Source organism: Engraulis encrasicolus, chromosome 6 (assembly GCF_034702125.1).
Source record: "Engraulis encrasicolus isolate BLACKSEA-1 chromosome 6, IST_EnEncr_1.0, whole genome shotgun sequence".
In the NCBI taxonomy this organism is placed as follows: Eukaryota; Metazoa; Chordata; class Actinopteri; order Clupeiformes; family Engraulidae; genus Engraulis; species Engraulis encrasicolus.
In genome coordinates, this window is record NC_085862.1 from 25,379,290 (window position 1) to 25,401,476 (window position 22,187).

Consider the following 22,187-nt stretch of genomic DNA (forward strand, 5'->3'; position numbering starts at 1 on the left):
ATTATGTTCTCTATGGTTGAATGTGTCAGCAATTTTCTTTGAAGCATTGCTATTCACCATAATATACAGCTTCCACAATAATAAAAGCCACTAGTCCTACTCCTACACACCTATATACTCAGATGCGAACTATATTTTTGTGATGTATAATTATATCAACAAAACTTTACATCTTTCTCATCACAGCAATGAATAGTTGTGCAGTAATCCTCCAAACCTACTGGTGGCAGTAATGCGTCAAACAGAGTAGTTTGACGTCATGAGACCGCGCGAAAGTTAGAGCAATTTCTAAACATTTTAGTTTTGTACGTGAGTAAATTACTTCATGTAGCATCTTATTTGTTGTTGTTTTGGGTTACGTATCGAAAAGGGATGTCTTGGCTAATCACATATTGGGTAACGTTGGTTAGATAGTTATCAGACATGCGCTTGAGTCGTTTTAAGTCTCGGAAAAAAGGGAAATCTAGGATGGTTTAGTAACAACAAACATTAGCCAACCGGTTAAGTAACGTTTGTCTGTCTGTCAGACAACCTTCGTGTCTTGCTTTGATGTGTCACTCGAAATGAAGTGAACAGTATCTTAAATAAGTGTAGTCGAACTGAAGGGTACATGTTGATAGTAGCCTGACTAATTTAGCTAGAAAGTGGTAACACAAAGCTACGTTAATGTGAAGTGGACAACGCTCTACTTGCGGGACCACCATGTCGCAGAAAACTCTTCTCGAGGAGGTTGAGCAGTGGAACCCTGACATGTGCAAAAATGAGTTGAGGACGGTCCTGCCCAAACTCGTTATATCCTTTCAAAATAAATACGTACTATGCACATTTCTTATTTATCGCTGTCATACAAGTCTTCTGGTGCTCGTGTTTCTCTGTTGTATCTGTTGATAGCGATTCAATGAAAACATTGTCTCTGAAGTCACACTGCATTGTTACTCTTTAATTCCGTGCACTCGATTCACTGTCGCACCGAAAGTTGGACAGAACACACACGTAAGTACATGGTGATTTCTTGCTGGGCTATTTACAAACGTGACATAAACAGCCATGCGCATTCAGTGCTGTTTACATTATCAGGTATCCTGAGGATAATCATGGACATGTTCCTTCCACATCTACGCCTGTCTGAATTGGAAGAGGAATGCTTCTCCAAAGTTCTACCAAAGGTGTGTCACTGTCCGCTAGGATGAACTTCAAATTCCCAGCTTGGAGTCTGTGAAGCTATCTTTTTTGTAAGAATTATTTTATTTTTTATAATGTATGGGCATGTGTTTTGTGTGTGTGTGCAGGTGGTAAAAGTGTTTGATAATTTGATGGAGGAAATCTCTGGTCAAGTTAGTGGGCTGTCCAGTCAGAACCCTGAACTGACTGCAACTCTCAGGAACTCACTTCAGGTAAATAAAAATAAAATAAAAACGACTTGTGGTGTGGACTCCTGGTGATGACCCAGTTAGTTAAAGCAAACAATATTTGGCAAACCCCTGACACTGTGTGTGGAAAGTGTTTCTGTGTGGCAAATCACTGACTAACATGTCTGTCTTTTGGGTACACAGGTGATGATCGAAACCCTTGAAGCTGTGGCTGTGTGTGTGAGGCACGTGTGTAACCTGGAAGGTGCCTGCCGCCTGTCTGAAGTGCGCTCTGTTCCCTCATGTGTCCTCTACCTTCTCAAAAACACTTTCCAGCACTGCAAGGTACTGTACTTTATTATTGCACGTCAGTGCTTTTAAAGACACTTAATTTTGCACTTTTATGCACGTCAATCTAGCCAAAGTCAAAGCCCATTGGGAAACTCCAACTCCCATTGTCATTGTGACACAGCACTCCACAGCACACAAGTGAACACTGTACACTGCACACAACGAAATTACATTTATGCCTCACCCGTGCAAGGGGCAGCCCACAATGGCGCCCCAATGGAGCAGTGTGGCGGGACGGTACCATGCTCAGGGTACCTCAGTCATGGAGGAGGATGGGGGAGAGCACTGATTACTTCCCCCACCATTTATTATTCGGCAGACAAATGATTTGACTAAACACCTACTGTATCTTCTTCTTGTAGAGAACAGCCATGCCACTCTGATTAATTCACCATGATGCCATTGATTATGTTGATACTTTTCCAAGTTGTTAGGACTATTGTTTTTTTTTTTGATTGGGCATACAATTGTCACCTATGGTGCGTAAAGTGAAGGGTGTGTACACAGTGATTAGAATAGAATATATGTTGGCCAATGGTCACCTATGGTGACTTTTTTTTGCAGGAGAGTGAGGGGTTGTACAATGGTCACCTGTTGTGTGTCTTCTTTGCAGGAGAGTGAGGGGGTGCACAATGGTCACCTATGGTGCGTTTTTTATTTTCTTTTTTTGCAGGAGAGTGAGGGGGTGTACAATGGCCGGCTGTCTCTGGTGGGGGACCTTCTGCAGGCTCTGTTTAAAGAGGCCTACACGCTGCAGAAAGGCCTGATCGAGCTCCTGGACCGCGTCAGCTTGGACGACGACGCTTCCAAGGAGGAGGTGTCAGACATTGTCACAGGTGGGCAGATGGCGACAGTGTTTAATACGTAACGCAGTGTTGATGGGATTAAATTAGTTGGTGGACAGGACATACCTTCTCTGTGGCTACGCATGTGTCTCTCACACACACACACACACACACACACACACACACACACACACACACACACACACACACACACACACACACACACACACACACACACTAACCAATACAAATAGTGTGCCTCTCATTCATTCAAACCCACACACATTAACCAGCAGCCAGGCATGAATCTAGTCAGTGTTATTTTTTGCTCTCGCTCTCCTCACTCCCCCACCCTTATTGTTTCGGACCTGAGGAGTGACAAATTGTAGTTCTCAAGTAAAGACCATTTTCTCATGATCTTGGTTGTTGTTCTCTTTTAGTGATTCACAATCTCCTGGACATCTGCTCAATCATCTCCAGTCTGGATATGGCCCTTCACGCCAATACCTGGAAATTCGCTATCAAGTATGTGACGCACTCTCCCTTCCTCTTTATCAGTGACTCAGGGCCTAATCATTAAGACAATACACTGGCCTGTTTGGTTAACACTAATGCAAGAAAACGACAATTGAAAGAGTTGAATGGGCACCCGGGGTAAGTCTTTCTACTGTATACTTAAAAGTGTTGACAACACAGGCCTGTTATTGTTAGATTAAGGCTAATGCTGAAACAAACAACTGGAATATGTTGGGTGGGCACTCAAGTCCCTGTACACTTGCAACTTCCGTCACTGGGTAAGACCTTTGCTGTGTCTCAGAGGGGGCACTTCAGGCACTATGATTTTGTGCGTAATTAATAAGCCATATGCACACTAAAACATGAACATTGAAGTGCACAAGTGCACCATTTGAGATCCAGCACTTGTATGTTTAGTGTCGACAGTACATGCCTGATTGGTTTGCGATCATGCAAGGCCTGTGTTGTTAACACTTCTGTAGAAAATGAATAAGTTGGATGGGCGTTGGACACATCTTTGTATACTTACACAGACCTGTTTAACAATCGAGCAGAACCTGAATAATTGAATAAGTTGGGTGGGCACTGGAAAAGTCCCTGTATACCAGCGATCTTAAACTCAGGCCCGGGGGCTAAATCTGGCCTGCGGTGCCAGTTCATTCAGCCCCCAAGATCATTTCAAATGTGGATTACGTTGGCCCACATACACCATTAATGTATAGCAAAACAAGACTTGAACAGGAAGTTTGGTATGTCACACAGGATGTGCAGATACATTTGAACTACCATATGAAGGGCAAGAATGTGTGTGAAATTAAACTATGAGTATGAAGTGTATGAACATACAATTTTATTCCAGTGTTTTAAAATAAATATTCAGTTTGGCCCGTAACAGTTCCATATTTTGATTTTGGCCCTTAGTCAATTTGAGTTTGACACCCCATGCTGTATACTTATGGCATCCGTCATTGCTGATTGTAGGCAGTGTGTGAAACACCAGTCTCTGGTAGAGGAGCACCTACGACACGATGACATCATATCCTGTTTGTGTGACGACCTCCTCGGCTCTCTGAGCAGCTGTTTGGAACTAGCAGAGCAAATCACACAACAAGGATTGCAGGTATTAAGTAATTAATTAATTTATTTACACATTCCCGACCATTACCCACTATTAAGATGTGTTTGAGACGTCCATGTCAGTTACCTGTTACCTGTTAAGTCCTTTTGACTGAATACTGAAAATAAACTGTAGAGCAGTGGTCTCCAAATGACGACCCGCGGGCCAGATCTGGCCCTGGCATGGCAAACATCTGGCCCGCCGTGAGGTTGGAACAAATGAAGACATATGTGTGTGCTATTGGGCGGACAATTTGTATGGCCCTCAGCCTCATTTGCGCTACACACTTTGGCCCTTGGGGAAAAATAATGAGACCACAACTGTAGAGACCGGTGTTGAAAACACTCCAATATACAGTATGAACCTCGTATGGCAAAGGAACAATGACACACGACAAGTATTTGAAATATAAATTTGTTACATGCATATGAGCCTTTTTTTAAAAGTAGATCTTATGCATTATCCCATGCATAAACACACAACGTGGGCCCACTCAGTATCATCACCAATACTTCCTGTCCCTCATAACCCCTCCCAATAGACCAAGGCAAAACAGTCATGGCAACTAGAAGAGGGATTTTTTTGTTTTCGTTTAGCCTGTGTGTGTATGCGATAGACCAAGGCAAAACAGTCATACGGCAACTAGAAGAGGGATTCTTTTGTTTTCGTTTCACCTGATAATCAGCAAAATGTGCTTTAACAGCAGTTTGGAAACGTATCATTCGTCCCCCTCCAGTCCAGATGTAGTGCCAATGGAGAAGTTCCAGAGCATGCCGAGTAAACGCTGCATATCTTCTCTCACAGAAATCCCCTCAGTGTCATCAATGACGACTGACATGAAGCATGTTCTTCCTGTCGACCACGTTGGCCCTGGATAGCCTTTTTAGTCATGAACAGCAGGACCGACCAAACAATAGCTGTATACATTATAGAGGATGACATTTTTCGGGAATTCCCGTGGGTCCCGCGGATCCCACAGGATTCCCGCGGGATGGGAGTCAAAATTTTTAAGATGAACGGGATCGGGCAGGAGAGGGAATAAAGATGAATGGGAGCTGGCAGGAGCGGGAATAAAAATGACGAAAATGAATGATTTTGAGTGGGAGTGGGCGGGATTTGGAGACATTCTTACAGGATGGGACGGGATGGGATTCGTTTCTTTTACTCCAGCCCGGGATGGGACGGGATGGGATTTTTTTTCTGGGACCGGGATGGGACGGGAGTGAAAATCCACTCCCGTGTCATGTTCTAGTACATTAAGATAAGTGCCTAACGAGGGAGAGAGGGGAACCCCTCTTATAGCTCAAGCACTGGTATACTCAACAATGATTACATTAGAAAACCGGGCCGTGAGGCCACGTTCTATCTGCCCTCCTATACACTGAAAAGAAAACCTAAAGGGATGGCAGGGAGATTTTCCCAAAGAACATTTGAAGGGTTTCATTGCAAAACGGTGTATCCACCATTTTTGACTTTTGCATTTTATTATTGTAAATGACTGTTCAGAGGTCCTATCATCTATGTGTGAATTCTTGATGCTCAAATATTTTGGGAACATACTTTCTAAACCTATATAAAATGCATATTGCAATGCAATGCAATGGACTTACCAATACAAAAGGTCAATTTCCCAACATTCTACAAAATGGAGATACACCGTTTTGCAAATAAACCCTTCATTTGTTAGTCAAGGACAAGGTGAGCCGTGGCGGGTTAGCAAGTCAGCTGTGCTGGCAGTGGCTCACATGGAGGGGAAGGCTCTGTTGCGCATATTGTTTCAACCCGATATTATGAAATTTGCTATCGTTTGATGCAATATCGTTATCGTGATGAAAATACGATATATTGCACAGCCCTAAGTGCACATTCTGATGTGGCAATATTAGCCCACTCAAATCTGACAGATTGTGACAGATCTGATCACCTGACACATGTGTAGACTTTTTATAGGCACTATGTGCTGTGTAGTTAAGTATAAAACATGATGGAAAATAAATGGCTTATGCCATTCTTTGAAAGCCAGCTCTGGAAAATACATACATTCGCAAGCCAAATGTTAATTTTGCTTTGTCAAGGTGGGACGGGGTGTTTGTTGTCAAGGTGGTCACCTTAACTACACGAGATCTGGGGAGAGCGGTGACGCTTGGCTTTCGTAAGGAATGATTAATGTGGTGCATGTGTTTCCTGTTGGCCTTAAAAAGCCCCTCACTCTTTTTATCTCCACAGCCACACAGCCCCGAGGTCAAGCTCTTCCAGAAGAGCACCAAGATGTGCCGGTTCTTTGCCAACACGCTCGTGCACTACGTTAAGGTGAGAAACTTCCAGAGAAATATGATTAGAACGCTGGAACGCCTCAAAGGGCTTATCTGGCATCCTGTGTCGGTGGTGGTCATGGGAACTAACGGGTTATTTTGTTTTTTTGTTTTTGTTTGTTTTTGTTTGCCGCAGGAGTTCAAAGACTTTCTCTTCTCATGCTCCCCCCGGTTTCACCTGCTCCTCCTGCAGATCCACAGGTACTGACCCTGCAGCAGGTGCTCAGGGATCAAGGGTCAAAGGTTAAACCAGTATTTTTCAGCACTGGGGTCGGGACCACGTTTTGGGTCGCCTGGAATTCAAATGGGGTCCCCTGAAAGTGTGAAAAAAAAAGAGTACCGATTAATATTATACAGTATTAAATATTCTCTTTGAAAAACCCTTTACAATCTTAGACTATCATGAATATCTATAGGTTTGATACCCTACAACTTCTGTAGCTCAGTCATGTTTTACTTTTTTTCATGATCATGTGTATGGGTTGTCAAAATGGGGTCCCATGCCATAAAAGGTTGGGAACCACCAGGTTAAACACTTGTGCTGATGATGTGGTTCTCGCAGCTCATGATTGTGCCAAGTAGTCAAATAGTAACATCCGCTCAAATTGCAACCACTATCAATGTGTTAAGCAGTTATTCAGTCTTTTGAATTTTTTAAGACCTTTCTGTAGCCCTTTTTTGTGTATCCGCTGAAAATGTATTTGTATTCTGGGAAATTAAGGACACAGCAAAATAACCTTATGCATCAGGGGTAAGCCAACTTGGGCAGGCCACATACTGAAAAACGAAGGTTATGTATATAACCACGGTTCTATGAGTTCCGGATGACCGCCAGAGGCGGTGCTTTCAGCACATGGATATTCATCTCATGGATCACGCAGGTCAAGAATTGGTATCAACAAAATCACACGTGACCTGGGTGACGTCACCCGGTGACCCCGTGTCGGGGGTTAAAACACTGGTGAACCCAGGAAGTGGCCTCTAGGCAAATCTTCTCGAATACACTCCGAGTGACTGCCAAGCTCTGGTGGTCATCCGGAATTCATAGAGCCGTTATATACTTAACCTTCGTTCCATTTCGTTCCTTCTGACCACCAGAGGCGGTGCTTTCAGCACATGGATGACTAATACCAACAAAGTCATGAGGAGTGCTTACCCGCTAGTTATTTTGTTGGGCCTGAAACCACCGCCGTTGCCACAGGATTATGTGGAACAACGTTGAGTCGATAAAATCTTGTAAAAGTGCAGCTGGAAGTCCATGAAGCTGCTCTGCAAATGTCCGAAAGGGGCACGCCCTTCAGTGACGCCCACGAAGCAGCCATACCTCTAGTAGAGTGTGCCCGAACACCTCGAGGAATCAGAGTGTTACCATGCCTGTAGGCATACAGAATGGCCTCCACAATCCATTTGGACAGCCTCTGCTTAGAGCGTGCCAGACCTCTCCTCGGCCCTGTGTGACACAGGAACAGGGCGTGACTCCGACGAAAATCCGCCATACGGGATGTGTACACCCTGAGGGCGCGAACCGGACACAAAAGTCCAGAGCCCCCGTCCTGATCCTCCGTAAACGCCGCCAGGCTAAGATGTTGGTTGACAAAATTAGTAGAGAGGGTCTTCGGCAGAAACAACGGGTTAGGCCACAAAGTGACCCCACTGTCGCCAGGGTGCCACCGCTGACAGAGAGTGCATGCAATTCACTGACATGCCTCGCCGATGTAATGGCCAGAAGGAAGGCGGTCTTCAAAGAGAGCCAGGAGATGTCTGCTGTCGACAGGGGCTCAAACGGTGCGCTGCAGAGGGCTTGCAGCACCAGCGACAGGTCCCACGTGAGCACCCGACTCCGTCCTCGACCTGCGTGATCCGTGAGATGAACATTCATGTGCTGAAAGCACCGCCTCTGGCAGTCAGAAGGAACGAAATAGAACCTTAAGTTTCCAAGGCGCCAATGGAAAATAAAGAAGAGCACAAGTTTCTGAAACGGACTAGACTGCATTTTAGATCCAGAATTTTACTAGCTATCTCACACTGTACACTGTTTGAAGATGCTTTGGTGCTTTGCAGCCAATATACAGTAGAATATTTAATATTGGGATAACGAAACGGGCCACGATCATGTTTTGTTGTCATGGCGCGCCAAATGTGGCCCTCAGGCCTTAGTTTTCCCCACCCCTGCTATCAAACAACTGGAAGTGACTGTATGGCTCAATGACATGGCAAAATGCTACTTATCGTGGGGGCGTTTGTTTTTAGCATTACCTACTAGCTTAAGGTGTGAGAATTAAGTATTGTGAGTTGTGACACATATTGTAATTAGAAGGAAATGATATGAGGAAACAGGAAAGTCTTGATAATGGGAGGAAAAGCGTATTTGAGATTAAGAAGCAGACTTCATTCAAAGTATTAAAAAAAAAACTTTTTAAAAAAGGCATATTTGGGCTTTGGGCCGTAGTTTGGCCACCCCTGCTATAAATCAAGTTGTCAACTGTAGAGCTGGAATGCATGATAAGATAAAATGTATTGTGTTCATTATTTATGTCATCACCCAGCCCCATATGTGAATACTTGTGTGAATGTTGTGACGCATGGTGAAATTACAAGGAAAGATCAGGAAGGTGATTATAAGAAGCATACCGTGACTAATCAAGTCTCTCTCTCTCTCTTTGTCATTTCCAGTAAGTTCCCTCCCTGCCTTGGCGCTCCCTCCCTTACGCCAGCGCTGACTGAGGAGTTGAGAGGGGCGGTGCTTGTTGCCATGGACGCGCTCCTGGCGCAACTCCTCAACTTCAGGCCGTTTGTTGAGACCATCTTGGCTGAAAAGCAGTGTGAGTATTTGTATGTATGTGTGTAAGAAGAGCACAATTTGCATTTTTTTTTCTTTGAGAAGAAGAGACATTTCTTTGCATACAGTATATTGAGTTGAATATAGAACAGAAAACTTTTACTTTTGCATATGCAACATGCATATTTAACAATTTGCATATGCAACTATACACTCTTATGCACTATACCAGTGATTCTCAAAGTGTGGTCCGGGGACCACTAGTGGTCCGCGACAGAGCTCAGGTGGTCCGCAAGGGGATTTCTACTTTTCCAAGACAAGCTAGGAGTAGGCTATATATGTGACATTATTTCAAAGGCATGCATAACTGTCATATTTTCACTACAACAAGACAGGCATGTAATGTGAATTAATGTGAATTACCGGTAAGTAATCTGCATCGATATCATCAGTGTCAAATTAGCACCCGTCAACTGTCAATTCAGTTGACGGGTGGTCCCTGAACATTGTTGGGGAGGCAAAGTGGTCCTTGGCCTGAAAAAGTTTGAGGAACATTGCACTATACAGTATGATCGATTTACAACAACTGGCCTACACGCCTTTAAGTTACAATCCTCTTAACCATGATCTTTAAAAACAACCAAAATCATGCAAGTTCCTAACTGCGGTAGCCCTCTGTTTTGTGTGTGCGTGTGTGTGCATGTGTGTGTGCGTGTGTGTGCGTGTGTGTGTGTGTGTTGTGTACAGCCTTTAGTGGGGACACTGCTCTGGCCCACTGCTTGCTGCTGGTCAGCGTGCTGGCGCAGCTCCCCTCCCAGCCACAGGGGACGCTGCAGCTGTGGTGCGATGGCAAACGCTACTCAGAAGAGACACCCAGGTATGTCCCAATTAGCCCTTTTCTTCACGTGACATCAGACACCTTTGATTCAGTGGGCGCGTTCCAATATGTGACCTTGCGTCCTCCACTTGTGCTTGTGGCCTCGTACCAGGAAGTAATACGTTGTGATGACATCACTGACAACAACATTATATTTCAATATCTTGCAAAAGCTCAATTGTTTAGTCATTTCCTCATTTTCAAACAGGATGGTAAATGAAGAATAGTCCCCCAAAAATTGTTTTGGCTAGGCTGACAGCGGGGAAACTTAATTGTTTTCTCCACGGAGGCGGGGCCAGGAGGCAGGGCGAGGCCAGAAGCACAAGTGGAGGACGCAAGGTTGAATACAACCACAGAAACACCCCATGAGTCATCCATAGCGCTTTAATCTATAGCATGTAGTTTTAGTTTAGTCGGCCTGCAGATTGGATCTACTAATAAGACATTGGGCGACTTTGTGAGTGCAAATTATTTTGAATGCAAGGGCCTTATTTACATTACCAATGGCATACTAAGCAACTTTGAGTTTTGTCAACTTCAAGCTTCTTCAGAAACCGGTAGCAAAAATACTGAATCAAACAAAGATATCGCAAACCACGCCCACTCAATGCAAAAGCGTGTGCTCAAGTTGGGTCTCCTAAGGGGGCATTGTCCCCTACTTCTTCTTCTCTTTTTGAGGTGTTTGCGCAAGACGTGCGCTACCGCCATCTACAGCGCTAAGGGGACTTTATTGATTCTCAACCTCAGGACTCCGAAGGTCTCCTAACCGAAGGTCTCCTAAAGGGGCGTTCACCCGACATAAAGTGGATACCGGAAAGGAAACAAAATGACGCTTCTTGGTTACATCCACTTTCTTTGCCGGTAGTCATTTTCCTTGCATCGCTTCAAAAACGGAGCTTGTCTGATATCACAGTGAAAGTCTCTCTCTCTCTCTCTCTCTCTCTCTCTCTCTCTCTCTCTCTCTCTCTCTCTCTCTCTCTCTCTCTCTCTCTCTCTCTCTCTCTCTCTCAGGTTGAGTGTGTTTGAGGCGGTGTTCCAGAGTTTCGGACGGTGCGTGCTGGAGCGTGTGTGGCCGGTGCGGTTGCCCGGGGTGATGCTGCATGGTCAGGCCCAGAGCAGCGTGAGCCTGCACCAGCACGTCTGTGTGCACCTCTGTGGCTGTGTGGCCGCACTACCAGCCCCACAGCTCCCCCCGCTGGTACGCACGCAGTACTGCACACCAAACAACCGTGCTTGCTGCTTTTGTTTGGTGTGCCAGACTGCTGTCTGTCATGTTTTGGCACATACATGCAAATTATCACACACTTTGGTTGTCTTCCAACGGTACAACATTTAAGACCTTCACCCCCCTAACAAGCTCTTAACACGCTTCCTTTTTGTTCATTGTCCCTCTTCCCCTCACTTTCCCCCTCTCCTTTCCTCCTTTCTTTCTTTTTTTCTATTTTAATGTTTTTTTCCATGGTAAAGGTTAGTGGAGAGAAAAACACTTTTTACACTTCCTCCTTTCCTCCTTTTCTGTCTCCCCCTTTCTTTTCATTCTATCTCGTTTTTTCACTCTCCCTCTCCCTCTTTCTTTTCTTTTTTTCTTTTTTTTCTATTTTAGCCTTTTTTATCTATGTATGTTTGTATGAATATTTGTATTAATTTTTATTTATGTATTTAATTCATATTTATATGTATTTAGTTTTTATATCCACCACATCCATACTTGCCTTCAGAAGGGTGCTCTGCTGATTGGAAGTGGGCTGATAAATGTGCGTTGAAAAGTCAAAAGTCTCTCTCTCTCTCTCTCTCTCTCTCTCTCTCTCTCTCTCTCTCTCTCTCTCTCTCTCTCTCTCTCTCTGTCTCTCTCTCTCTCTCTCTTCTACAGGAGCGCTCCCTGCTGTGTGCTCTGCTGCAGTCGGATGTGCAGACGGCTCTGTTGGCCACCGATGTCTGGTGCTTCTTGGCCCGGTATGCTACTCTCCTACCTTTCTTTCTATCCTTTTTTTCCCTTTCTTTCTCTCTCTACCCTTCTCTCTTTCTTTACCTTTATCTCTCTGCAGTGCTGTCTCTCTCTTTTTCTTTCACCTCTATCTCACCAGCCCTCTCTCGCACCTCTCTCTCTCTCTCTCTCTCTCTCTCTCTCTCTCTCTCTCTCTCTCTCTCTCTCTCTCTCTCTCTCTCTCTCTCTCTCTCTCTCTCTCTCTCTCTCTCCATTCTCACCCCTGCTGACACTGATAGTCTCCTCCAGATTTAGCCCTGTGCACCTCACTTCAGGAAGGTGCTCCTGTTTTGGTCAGTTTTTCCTCGGAAAAAGCCAAGGTGTTGCCTGGAAAGGCATGGCCACACTCTTGACACGGTGAAAGGATGTGCCTGTTGTGAAAGTGTTCAGTATGATTCAACACGTCGTACAGAGCTAACCAAGGCCATGACGCCAAACCACTCACAGTTGGGTCATTAAGATTACTAACAAAGTGAGGCCCGGTTTGCATTCATCAGTTAATCAAGTAATGCTGTTTTGGAATTGGCGAAAGCTTCAGGTGAATCGTAGAGACACTGTGTGATATCTTGATGAGATTTTTACCATTTCTATGAAATTGACACTTTTGTGGGCATCATGAAACTTGAAGATTACAAATCATTGGCCATATACATAAGGCCCTTGTATTGAAAACAATTTGCACCTTTGTGCCCACTTAAGTCGGCCAATGTCTTCTTAGTAGGTCCAACCTGTAGACCGACTAAAGTAAAACTGCCTGGACGCTTCATGGGGTGGCTTATAAATGTTACAGTTGACCGTGGTGGTGTTTTCATGTTCCTTTGTTCCCCTCTTCCGCAGGTACGGAACAGCGGAGCTGTGTCTGCATCATGTTCTTCTGGTGGTCGAACTGGTAAGGACCACATACAGTACATCATTCTCCAGATATTATCCTCCCTCTCTTGTGGGGCCTATACTTCAAAGCTGGTTCAGGAGTAAACCAGGTTAAGTTAAGAGGTAAATCATCTAATAGAAGTGCCTGGAGTTCTCAATCTATGATTCTTAAGAAAATTCTTCTTTCTTAAGATGATTCGTAAGAAAATGAGGACTTCAGGCTCTTCTATTAGATGATTTACCTCTTAACTTAGCCTGGTTAACTCCTGAACCAGCTTTTGTAGTATAGGCTCCTGGTCTCCGATCAACCTCCTCCACGCTCTCATTTGCCCCCCTCACCATCCCACATCTCTCTCCACTCCATCCAACCACCTCTCTTTTGCACTCTTCATGTTTGAGCCCATTCTACTCTAGCCTTTTCCTCTTTCTTTAAATCCTCAGCAGCACCTCATCTCCTCCCCTCTCCATCTCCTTCACTCTCTGCCACTCTCCTTTACATTTGCACTGGTCTTTCCTTCTGTGCTGTCCACCTCTGCCAGTCTTCTCTTCTCTTCTCTTCTCTTCTTTTCTCTCCTTCATCTACACCTCCATCACTCCCTCCTTCCATCTCTCCTTTCCACTCCACTCCTCCGCCTCCCCCTCTGTGCCACAGCAGTGTATGGGTTGTCCAAGGACCCCTTGCTGGGGTGACGATTAGTGTCAGAGGACCTGGCCACGAGAGACAGCTGTCATTGTCACACGCACACACACTGTCACACGTACTCACAAAACACATACCCGCACACGCACTTGCATACTGTCACACACACTCACTCGCAGAACACATGCACGCACACACTCACACACTGTCACACTCACACACGCACACATACTCTGTCATACTCACACATACGTCGGGCAGTCATGGGTGAGCGGTTAGAGCGTCAGACTTGCATCCCAGAGGTTGCCGGTTCGCCTCCCGACCCGCCAGGTTGGTGGGGGGAGTAATCAACCAGTGCTCTCCCCCATCCTCCTCCATGACTGAGGTACCCTGAGCATGGTACCGTCCCACCGCACTGCTCCCCATGGGGCGCCACTGAGGGCTGCCCCCTTGCACGGGTGAGGCATAAATGCAATTTCGTTGTGTGCAGTGTGCAGTGTTCACTTGTGTGCTGTGGAGTGCTGTGTCACAATGACAATGGGAGTTGGAGTTTCCCAATGGGCTTTCACAAATGGGCTTTCATACACGCACACACACACACATGCTCACTGATACACACACACACACACACACACTCACACACGCACACCCATACACATGCTCACTGATACACACGCACGCACACACACATGCTCACTGATACACGCACCCCTCCTGTGTGATGATGTTCACTGTGTTTCCTGATGGTGTGTGTGTGTGTGTATGTGCACGTGCACGCGCGATTCCAGTGTTGTCTTTTGGCAGCTGAAATGGGGCCTTTCAGATGCACACACACGCCGCACATGCCGCACACACACGCCACACACACACACACACGCCGCACAGGCCGCACACACACGCCGCACACACACGCTGCACACACACACACACACACATGTCTCACACACACATGTCTCACACACACACGCTGTCGCACACACAAGCAGATGACTTATCAAGAATGATGGATCATTTCAGTATGTGATGGACCCTTACCCTTTATACGCTCTGCTATATGTGTGTGTGTGTCCCTGCAGATAAAGTCGTGTCCAGGTGAAACTCCCCAGTGGAACCACCTGTCCCTGCTGCTGAGACGTATGCTGTTCCTGATGACCCCCACACACCAGGTCAGACTCATGCTGCTTGTGTGCGTGTGCGCGCGCTGTTCCTTATGACCCGCACACACAGGTCAGATTGCTGCCACTGCTGTGTGTGTGTGTGTGTGTGCGTGCGTCTGTGTGTGCGTACCTGCCTGCCTTGTATTATGAATGTATTATGTATGCCATGTATTATGAATGTTGTATGTTTAATTCCTGAATGACGATGTATTTTTCAGCATACATGTATTCATATACTGTTTAATTTACTTGCATGGAATGGATAAGAAATTGTGTGTGGGTATGGGCACTCGCTAACCACTACAGCTTTTTTAAAAATTATATGGAACTGGCTGGATAAGTTCAGACACAAACGATTTTCTATTTAGTCATACGTTTAAAGAGACATTTTCCCCCCAACAGTTGGTAAAGATTCACATTCAATTTCCTTCATTTCAACCTGTGCGCGTGCGTGTGCGCGTGTGTGTGTGCGCGTGTGTGTGTGTGTTTGCGTGTGTGCATGCACGTGTGTGCATGTGTGTGCACGCTTGTGTGTGTTTGCGTGTGCTGTGTTGTGTGTGCGTGGTCTTTAAAAACAGATGGAGTTGTTGGAGCGGTTCCCTGGGTCCATGGAAGAGAACGCGTGCCTGTGGGGCCACGTGCTGCTGCGCTCTCTTGCCCCGGAGGTGCGCTCTCGCCTGGAGCAGGAGCTGACCGCCATGGCCGCCTCCGTCACCCAGGACTGGCAGCAAGGAGGCTGCAAGCTGGGCACCGTAGACAGACTGGTGAGTGGAACACCATTGCTGCCTGGGACTAAAACTTTTGAACATTTTTAATATCAGTACAACCTACAATATTACAACCTTGCACAGGTGAGGCATAAATGCAATTTTGTATTGTGTGCCGTGTGTACTTGTGTGCTGTGGAGTACTGTTTTACAATGACAATGGAAGTTGGAGTTTCCCAGTTGGGCTTCACTTTCAACACTAGTATTGCCAGCCTTAATGTGGGGGGCTTAGCTAGCATGCTACACAGCACCGTCCAAAATATGTTTTTAAAGCACTAGGATACATTTGGCTTGGTAGGCTCACCTCGGCAACAACATTATTACCAAGAAGTAGCATGAGCCAATAAGATCTACTGAGACAGGGACAGCTTCAAGCAGGTCAACTTTTAACTTTGTTTTCCGTTGCAGTCAACTATAATGGTGTAATAATGTATTGCTGTAGTACTTCATGAGAACATACTACAAACATTTTCACAATTTTTACAGAATGGCCTAACTGCGATAACACAACAGTTGACTTCACTTTTAAAGGCCATTGCTACAGCAATCAATGATGATTCTGAATTTAACTGAAATGCACTCGCAGTCTGTGAGATTTGAAGTGCTTTTGCAAAGAGGAATGGACAAATATTGCCACATCAATATGTGCCATGCTGATAGACTCTAACCCCAAAAAAGACTGAGGGCTGTAATAAAAGCCAAAGATGCAACAACGAAGTATTAGTTTTAAGCAACCATGTTCATTTAAGTTTTTTTTTTCTATTTTTCCCATGACAGCTTTGAGTTTGTTTTTTTATTGCATTGTATAGGTTACAAGTTCAGATTAAAGGTGGGAAAAGGTGGTGAAATTGTTTATATGTCATTTTTTTACATCACAAAAACTTGGCATTTGAACACAGGTGTGTAAACTTTTTATAGGCACTGTGCGTGTGTGTGTGCATGTGTGCGCACGCGTGTGTGTCTGTGTTTGTGTTTGTGTGCCAGAAGGCTACAGCTACGCAACACCCTGGTCCTACTTGAGTAGGCTGTGGCTGTTCAAGACCGTCATGACAAGAGTCCCATTCTTAACCCTATCCAGACCGGGCTTTTTTGGCATTCCTGGGACCGGGGGGGGGCTCTTTTGACCCCCCCCTCATAACTTCGGAACCGAATGGCGTATGACCACCAAACTTGGAGGAGGTGATCTTCAACCAAAAATCTATCATTGACATCAGTTTGGTGTCATTATTGGATAGTATGATGTCATTATGACGTCATTTCCTGATTTTATTGCCCAAAATGTCACCTTAATGTATTTTTCATCTAACTGGGTAATGCACATGAATTTAGTTATTATGTGCATCAGACCACTTCAGATGTTCACAATGGTTTCTGATGCTAATGAAAATATAAAAAAACAAGAAAACTTATGTGACAAAATCACGTTGTAGATATGGCAAAGCGGCGTCAGTTTCTTATAACATTGCCGCAAGCAGTTAGCCATCAACAACAGTGTACATTATTACTAAATTTGCAGGGCATGATCTACATAAGACACACAAGCAGTGAGAAATAAAAAGAAGAAATAAAATTGTGGTGAAATGTGCATTGGTAAAGATAAAAGTAGCTATTTGGTGATGACGTCATCAAATTAGCATAAATTAGCATGAATTAGCATAAAATGCTAACTTATAATAATAATTAATTAAGCTAATATTATATTTGGTTAAGTTATGCTATGTAATGGAATAACTATACCATAAGTAGTATACAATAAGGAGGGTACAATGATGAGACTTAGATCAGTGATTTTGGGTCAGGCGTACCTGTCAGAAAACCGTTGCCATGGCAACAACAAAAATGATACATCTAATCTTTTGGTATCACACTGTAGCCAACTTCATTTTAGGAAAAGTCATCAAGTTTCGTAGTCATAGCTTAAGCCATCCAGGAGTTATACGACATCAAAGTTGGTGCGGGCACTTTTAGCCCCCCCCCGGTCTGGATAGGGTTAAATGACATTGAGCGTGGGTTTGGTTAGAGAGCGAGTGCTTTATTGGTGCTGTTACCTAGTACCCGGTGACCTCCAAGCAGCAGAGTACTTCATGCCGTAATGGCTGCCAGCATTGTTTAAATGAGAATAAAGAGCCCACTTATCATTGGGGTGCTTGATGTCCTTGTGTACATGCATCTGTGGTGCTGATGTTCCCATGCCTGTCGTGTTTGCTTTATATTGGCTCAGGCTGTAACAAGTTATGATGATGGTGAAAACGAATTTTCCTTTGGGGACAATAAAGGCTGTCTGTCTGTCTGTCTGTCTGTCTGTCTGTCTGTCTGTCCCCATGTCCTTGTCCCTTCAAGGAGAGAACTGTATCACCACCCAAAACACACATGCAGGCACACACAAACACACACAAACAAAAGCACACACGCACACCCTCTTAAGTATGTGTTTGTGTCTCCCTGTGCAGAATAAGGTGCTGTGGGCTCTAAGGGTGGTGGTGAGAGTGGAGGTACCTGAGGCTGCGTGCACGTCATCAGTTCTCAGCATCCTCGCACAGCTCTGGCCCCGCATGTGTGCCGAACAGGTCAGATATTATCCCCATTAGACACACACACACACACACACACACACACACACACACACACACACACACACACACACACACACACACACACACACACACACACACACACACACACACACACACACACACACCAGGGCAGTCATGGGTGAGCGGTTAGGGCGTCAGACTTGCATCCCAGAGATTGCCGGTTCGACTCCCGACCCGCCAGGTTGGTGGGGGGAGTAATCAACCAGTGCTCTCCCCCATCCTCCTCCATGACTGAGGTACCCTGAGCATGGTATCGTCCCACCGCACTGCTCCCCATGGGGCGCCACTGAGGGCTGCCCCCTTGCACGGGTGAGGCATAAATGCAATTTCGTTGTGTGCAGTGTTCACTTGTGTGCTGTGGAATGCTGTGTCACAATGACAATGGGAGTTGGAGTTTCCCAACGGGCTTTCATTTTCACTTTCGCTTTCACTGATTTAATGTATTTATTCAATTATTTATATCATTGTTGATTTTTAATTTGAAGCAAATTCTATTACCTGTACTGGCCATGAAATAGCCACAGTTGCATATTTGGCCACAAATGTACACACACACACACACACACACACACACACACTAACCAGCACAACCAAGCTCAATAAACATCCCGTTAATCACGCACACACGTCACACACACACACACAAAGTCATGCACACTCACAAGGTCGTACATTTATATCCTGTACTTGAAGATGTTTGTTTTCGGTGTGACGTGGTTTCTGTTGTGCAGGTCGAGCGTTACAGGCCTCTCCGCCAGACCCTGTGTCTGCTCCTCTCCCTCTCTGCCGGCCTCGCCAAGAGCCTGGAGCCCAAAACCATCTCTCAGGTAGTGCACGCACGCACACACACACACACACACACACACACACACACACACACTCACCCACTCACTCACTCTCTCTCTCTCTCTCTCTCTCTCACTCACTCACTCTCTCACTCACTCACACTCTCTCTCTCTCTCTCTCTCTCTCTCTCTCTCTCTCTCTCTCTCTCTCTCTCTGGTTTACACTCTGTACGTAGATGTATATGCACCTGCACACATACACACAGTCAGTCATGCATGCCTGAATGAACTTGCTAACTGCATAAAGGTCAACCCTTGTAACCCTTGTTAGTGTCTAATGTTGAGAATGTCTGATGCCATTTTGAGAGAGCTAGTGTAACCGGGCGAACACACCGGCGGCAAGAAGAATAAGCGACAGAGAATCGCTGGATTGTGCCGCAAGAGTGATACTAGTGATAGAAGCAACAGAGAGTATGCCTGTTGAAAGCTTGTAAGCATTTCGACATACCAGTTGGCTGTGGCGGCTGTCGCCATACCGCATCATAGCTCGTTTGCACAATATTCGCCGACGTCCAACTACAAACTGACACTCAAATCGCCTCTAGTTGCCCAAAGCGTTTTTTGTCTCTTCTGTCGCCAGCAATACAATGTCAATCTCTTCCATCAAGGGTGTCTCTCAAGTCCCGTCTGTTCTATTCATGTCATAGTAAATGTGTAGGCTGTCGCCTGGTGTGTGCTTTTAGGCCATCTCCTGTTTGAGTGCTCTGCTTCCTCTGACTGCCCTGGACGATGTGACGCTGGCTGCCCTGGAGTTCCTGGCTGCAATGGGGAGCGTCTTCATCCCCCCTGACATCCAGGTGTGTACTGTGCTGAGGGGTGTACTAAGAAACTGGATCATTAAGGAGTACACCCTTAATTTAACCTGGTTTATACCTGAACCCGCTTCTTAGTATAGGCCCCTGTGCTGTGCTGTGCTGTTCACCTTTCAGTGCCCATGCCTGTATTCCAGAAGCCTTGGGTCGATTTCATGTAATGAACCTGTTGTGTTAGTCTTTGTGAGTGCATGTGTGTTTTCACTGTGCGTGCGTCCGTGCGTGCGTGTGCACGTGTGTGCGTGCGTGCGTGTGAGTGCTTAAATGAAAAGTTGTACATCACATCTGTAGTGTTATTTATCACTGTGTGACCGTGTGTGCGTGCGCGCGCGTGTGTGTGTGCGCTTAAATGAATAGTTGTACATCACATCTGTAGTGTTATTTATCACTCTGTGTGTGTGTGTGTGTGTGTGTGTATGTGTTTTAGCCGGTAGTGCTGCCCAGGCTGAGTGCTGCGTTTGGGTCGCTGCTGTCTGCAGACTCCTGGCTCCTCCTCCAGCACGCTCTGGAGGCCTTTGGCATCTTCGCTGAGGTGTGTACTCCTCCATCCCTCTCTCTCGCTCTCTCTCTCTCCCATCTCTCTCCCCTCTATCTCTGTCTTTCTCTTTTCGCGTTCAGGCCAACTGCCGACCATGCTGGCACCCGTCCCGGCACCTAATTTGGAAACCGACCGGCATGTTCACGCTACAGATCTTAGCGTTCGCAACCCGGAAAGTTGGTTCGTAATGCGAACTGAAAAACTTTTTTTTTTCTCCGTGAACAACAATGACGTCAGCAGGTTCATCCAGGTAACACACAGTCACGTGCGAACAAGTTAAAAGCCCGGTATGAGCGCAGATGGTTCAGATAAACACTTTAGTGCCGAACCTAACTTCTGTGGGCACGGGCACCATTTTGGTCAGCCTGAAAACAGTATTTCTGTCCCTCTTGCCCCCCTATATCTCTGTTCTCCCCTTCTCTCTCTCTCTCTCTCTCTCTCTCTCTCTCTCTCTCTCTCTCTCTCTCCTCAGTCTCCATGTGCCACCTGTGGCAGTCTCGCTCCAAATAAAAGGGATATACGTTAAAGTTCAAGGGAATATATTTGTAACTCGAATGAGATTGAACATATTGTGTGTCAAGTATGCTTGTATAGTGCTATCTAGATAACGGGTGCTTTACCTACCTGCTCAGGTAACCAATCACGAGGAGGTGATCTCCCAAGGCCTGACATCAGAGGAGTCCAGAACACGAGTGGTCAACTTCCTCAGCAAGGTAGCCAATCATCCTTCATTTCTACTCGTGTACAATGTGTCCATCACCGTTTCCTGTCCTGTCTTGCACTTTATGTCAGTCTGTAAAATGTCAGTCTTGTATATGACTATGTCCTGGCATGGTATAGAGAGAAAACGTAATTTAATTTTCCTTGTATGACTTGTGCATATGAAGAAAGTGACAACAAAAGCTGGCTTGACTTGACTTGTAGCATTGTATAGAGCTGGAAACCTCATACAGTATGTTTAACATGTTGTAAGGTAATGTTTACCTCATGCCTTGGGAATAATAAGCTTGTAAGCATTGATTAATTTTATGTAGCTGCAGCAACTAGATGTAGAGATGTCTTTTGCAGACAGACTGAGTTTGTCTCCTCTATGGAACCCAATGCACTTGTATATTAGACTAAACAAAACAACAATGGCCTTCCTTTCATAATATACTAAGTTAATACAGTATAAAGTAGGTGGCATTAATTACTTGTTTAAACACAGCACAATGACCTACGTGCTGTATACCAGGTTTATTGTAGTGTTTTACTGAGTTCATCCACTCACACTTGTGTTTGTTTTGTTGGTGTTAATTTGTTTGTTTGTCTGTTTACGGCTGTGCATCCCAGACGGTGGTGGGGATGGAGGAGCATACGGAGGCCCGACTGGAGAGGCTGAGGGCCGAGGCTCACACGCTGGAGACACACACGCGCGCCCTGGAGAGCGGACAGGAGCCGCCACGAGCCATCACACACACACCCGCCACAGTCACAGTCACACCCGCACAGGGAGCAGAGGAGCAGCAGGAACTCACACACACCACCGCCACCACCACAGAGAGCCAAGACGACTCGCAGAAAAGCACAACCCTCGAGGTTAGACACACACACACACACACACACACACACACACACACACACACACACACACACACACACACACACACACACACACACACACGGACAGACTCACTGGCAGGCATAGTTTCACAGCATTGTCCTGCGTTCCATTTTTAAACCTTCTCACCAGTTCCTTTGAGGTTTTTTTTTTAATCTTTACTTCTCATTTTACAACTACTGGAATAATCCCCAACACCAAACCTCATTGTTTAATTTTAATTCGGCTTTGCTGAGCTAACCATTATCATAAGTCTTAGAACTATAATGTGTCTAATGTCTTCCCAATGTCCGTG

The 22,187-nt window shown here is 45.5% G+C and overlaps 1 protein-coding gene across 1 annotated transcript in view; it reads left to right on the forward strand.

Moving 5' to 3' along the window:
* The first annotated feature begins 275 nt into the window (after window positions 1-275).
* The window catches only part of firrm (fignl1 interacting regulator of recombination and mitosis), a 22,966-nt gene continuing 1,054 nt past the window's right edge, over window positions 276-22,187 (forward strand). Inside the window, exons 1-23 of the mRNA XM_063201026.1 lie at window positions 276-792; window positions 954-993; window positions 1,078-1,166; window positions 1,290-1,394; window positions 1,554-1,694; window positions 2,374-2,536; window positions 2,926-3,010; window positions 3,983-4,121; window positions 6,345-6,428; window positions 6,567-6,631; window positions 9,104-9,252; window positions 9,957-10,086; window positions 11,098-11,284; window positions 11,957-12,039; window positions 12,908-12,959; window positions 14,657-14,746; window positions 15,316-15,501; window positions 17,954-18,070; window positions 18,829-18,924; window positions 19,626-19,739; window positions 20,182-20,286; window positions 20,925-21,005; window positions 21,625-21,870. Of these exons, the coding sequence (XP_063057096.1) occupies window positions 703-792; window positions 954-993; window positions 1,078-1,166; window positions 1,290-1,394; window positions 1,554-1,694; window positions 2,374-2,536; window positions 2,926-3,010; window positions 3,983-4,121; window positions 6,345-6,428; window positions 6,567-6,631; window positions 9,104-9,252; window positions 9,957-10,086; window positions 11,098-11,284; window positions 11,957-12,039; window positions 12,908-12,959; window positions 14,657-14,746; window positions 15,316-15,501; window positions 17,954-18,070; window positions 18,829-18,924; window positions 19,626-19,739; window positions 20,182-20,286; window positions 20,925-21,005; window positions 21,625-21,870 (2,637 nt within the window). The 5' untranslated portion in view covers window positions 276-702. The remainder of the gene's footprint in view (window positions 793-953; window positions 994-1,077; window positions 1,167-1,289; window positions 1,395-1,553; window positions 1,695-2,373; window positions 2,537-2,925; window positions 3,011-3,982; window positions 4,122-6,344; window positions 6,429-6,566; window positions 6,632-9,103; window positions 9,253-9,956; window positions 10,087-11,097; window positions 11,285-11,956; window positions 12,040-12,907; window positions 12,960-14,656; window positions 14,747-15,315; window positions 15,502-17,953; window positions 18,071-18,828; window positions 18,925-19,625; window positions 19,740-20,181; window positions 20,287-20,924; window positions 21,006-21,624; window positions 21,871-22,187) is intronic.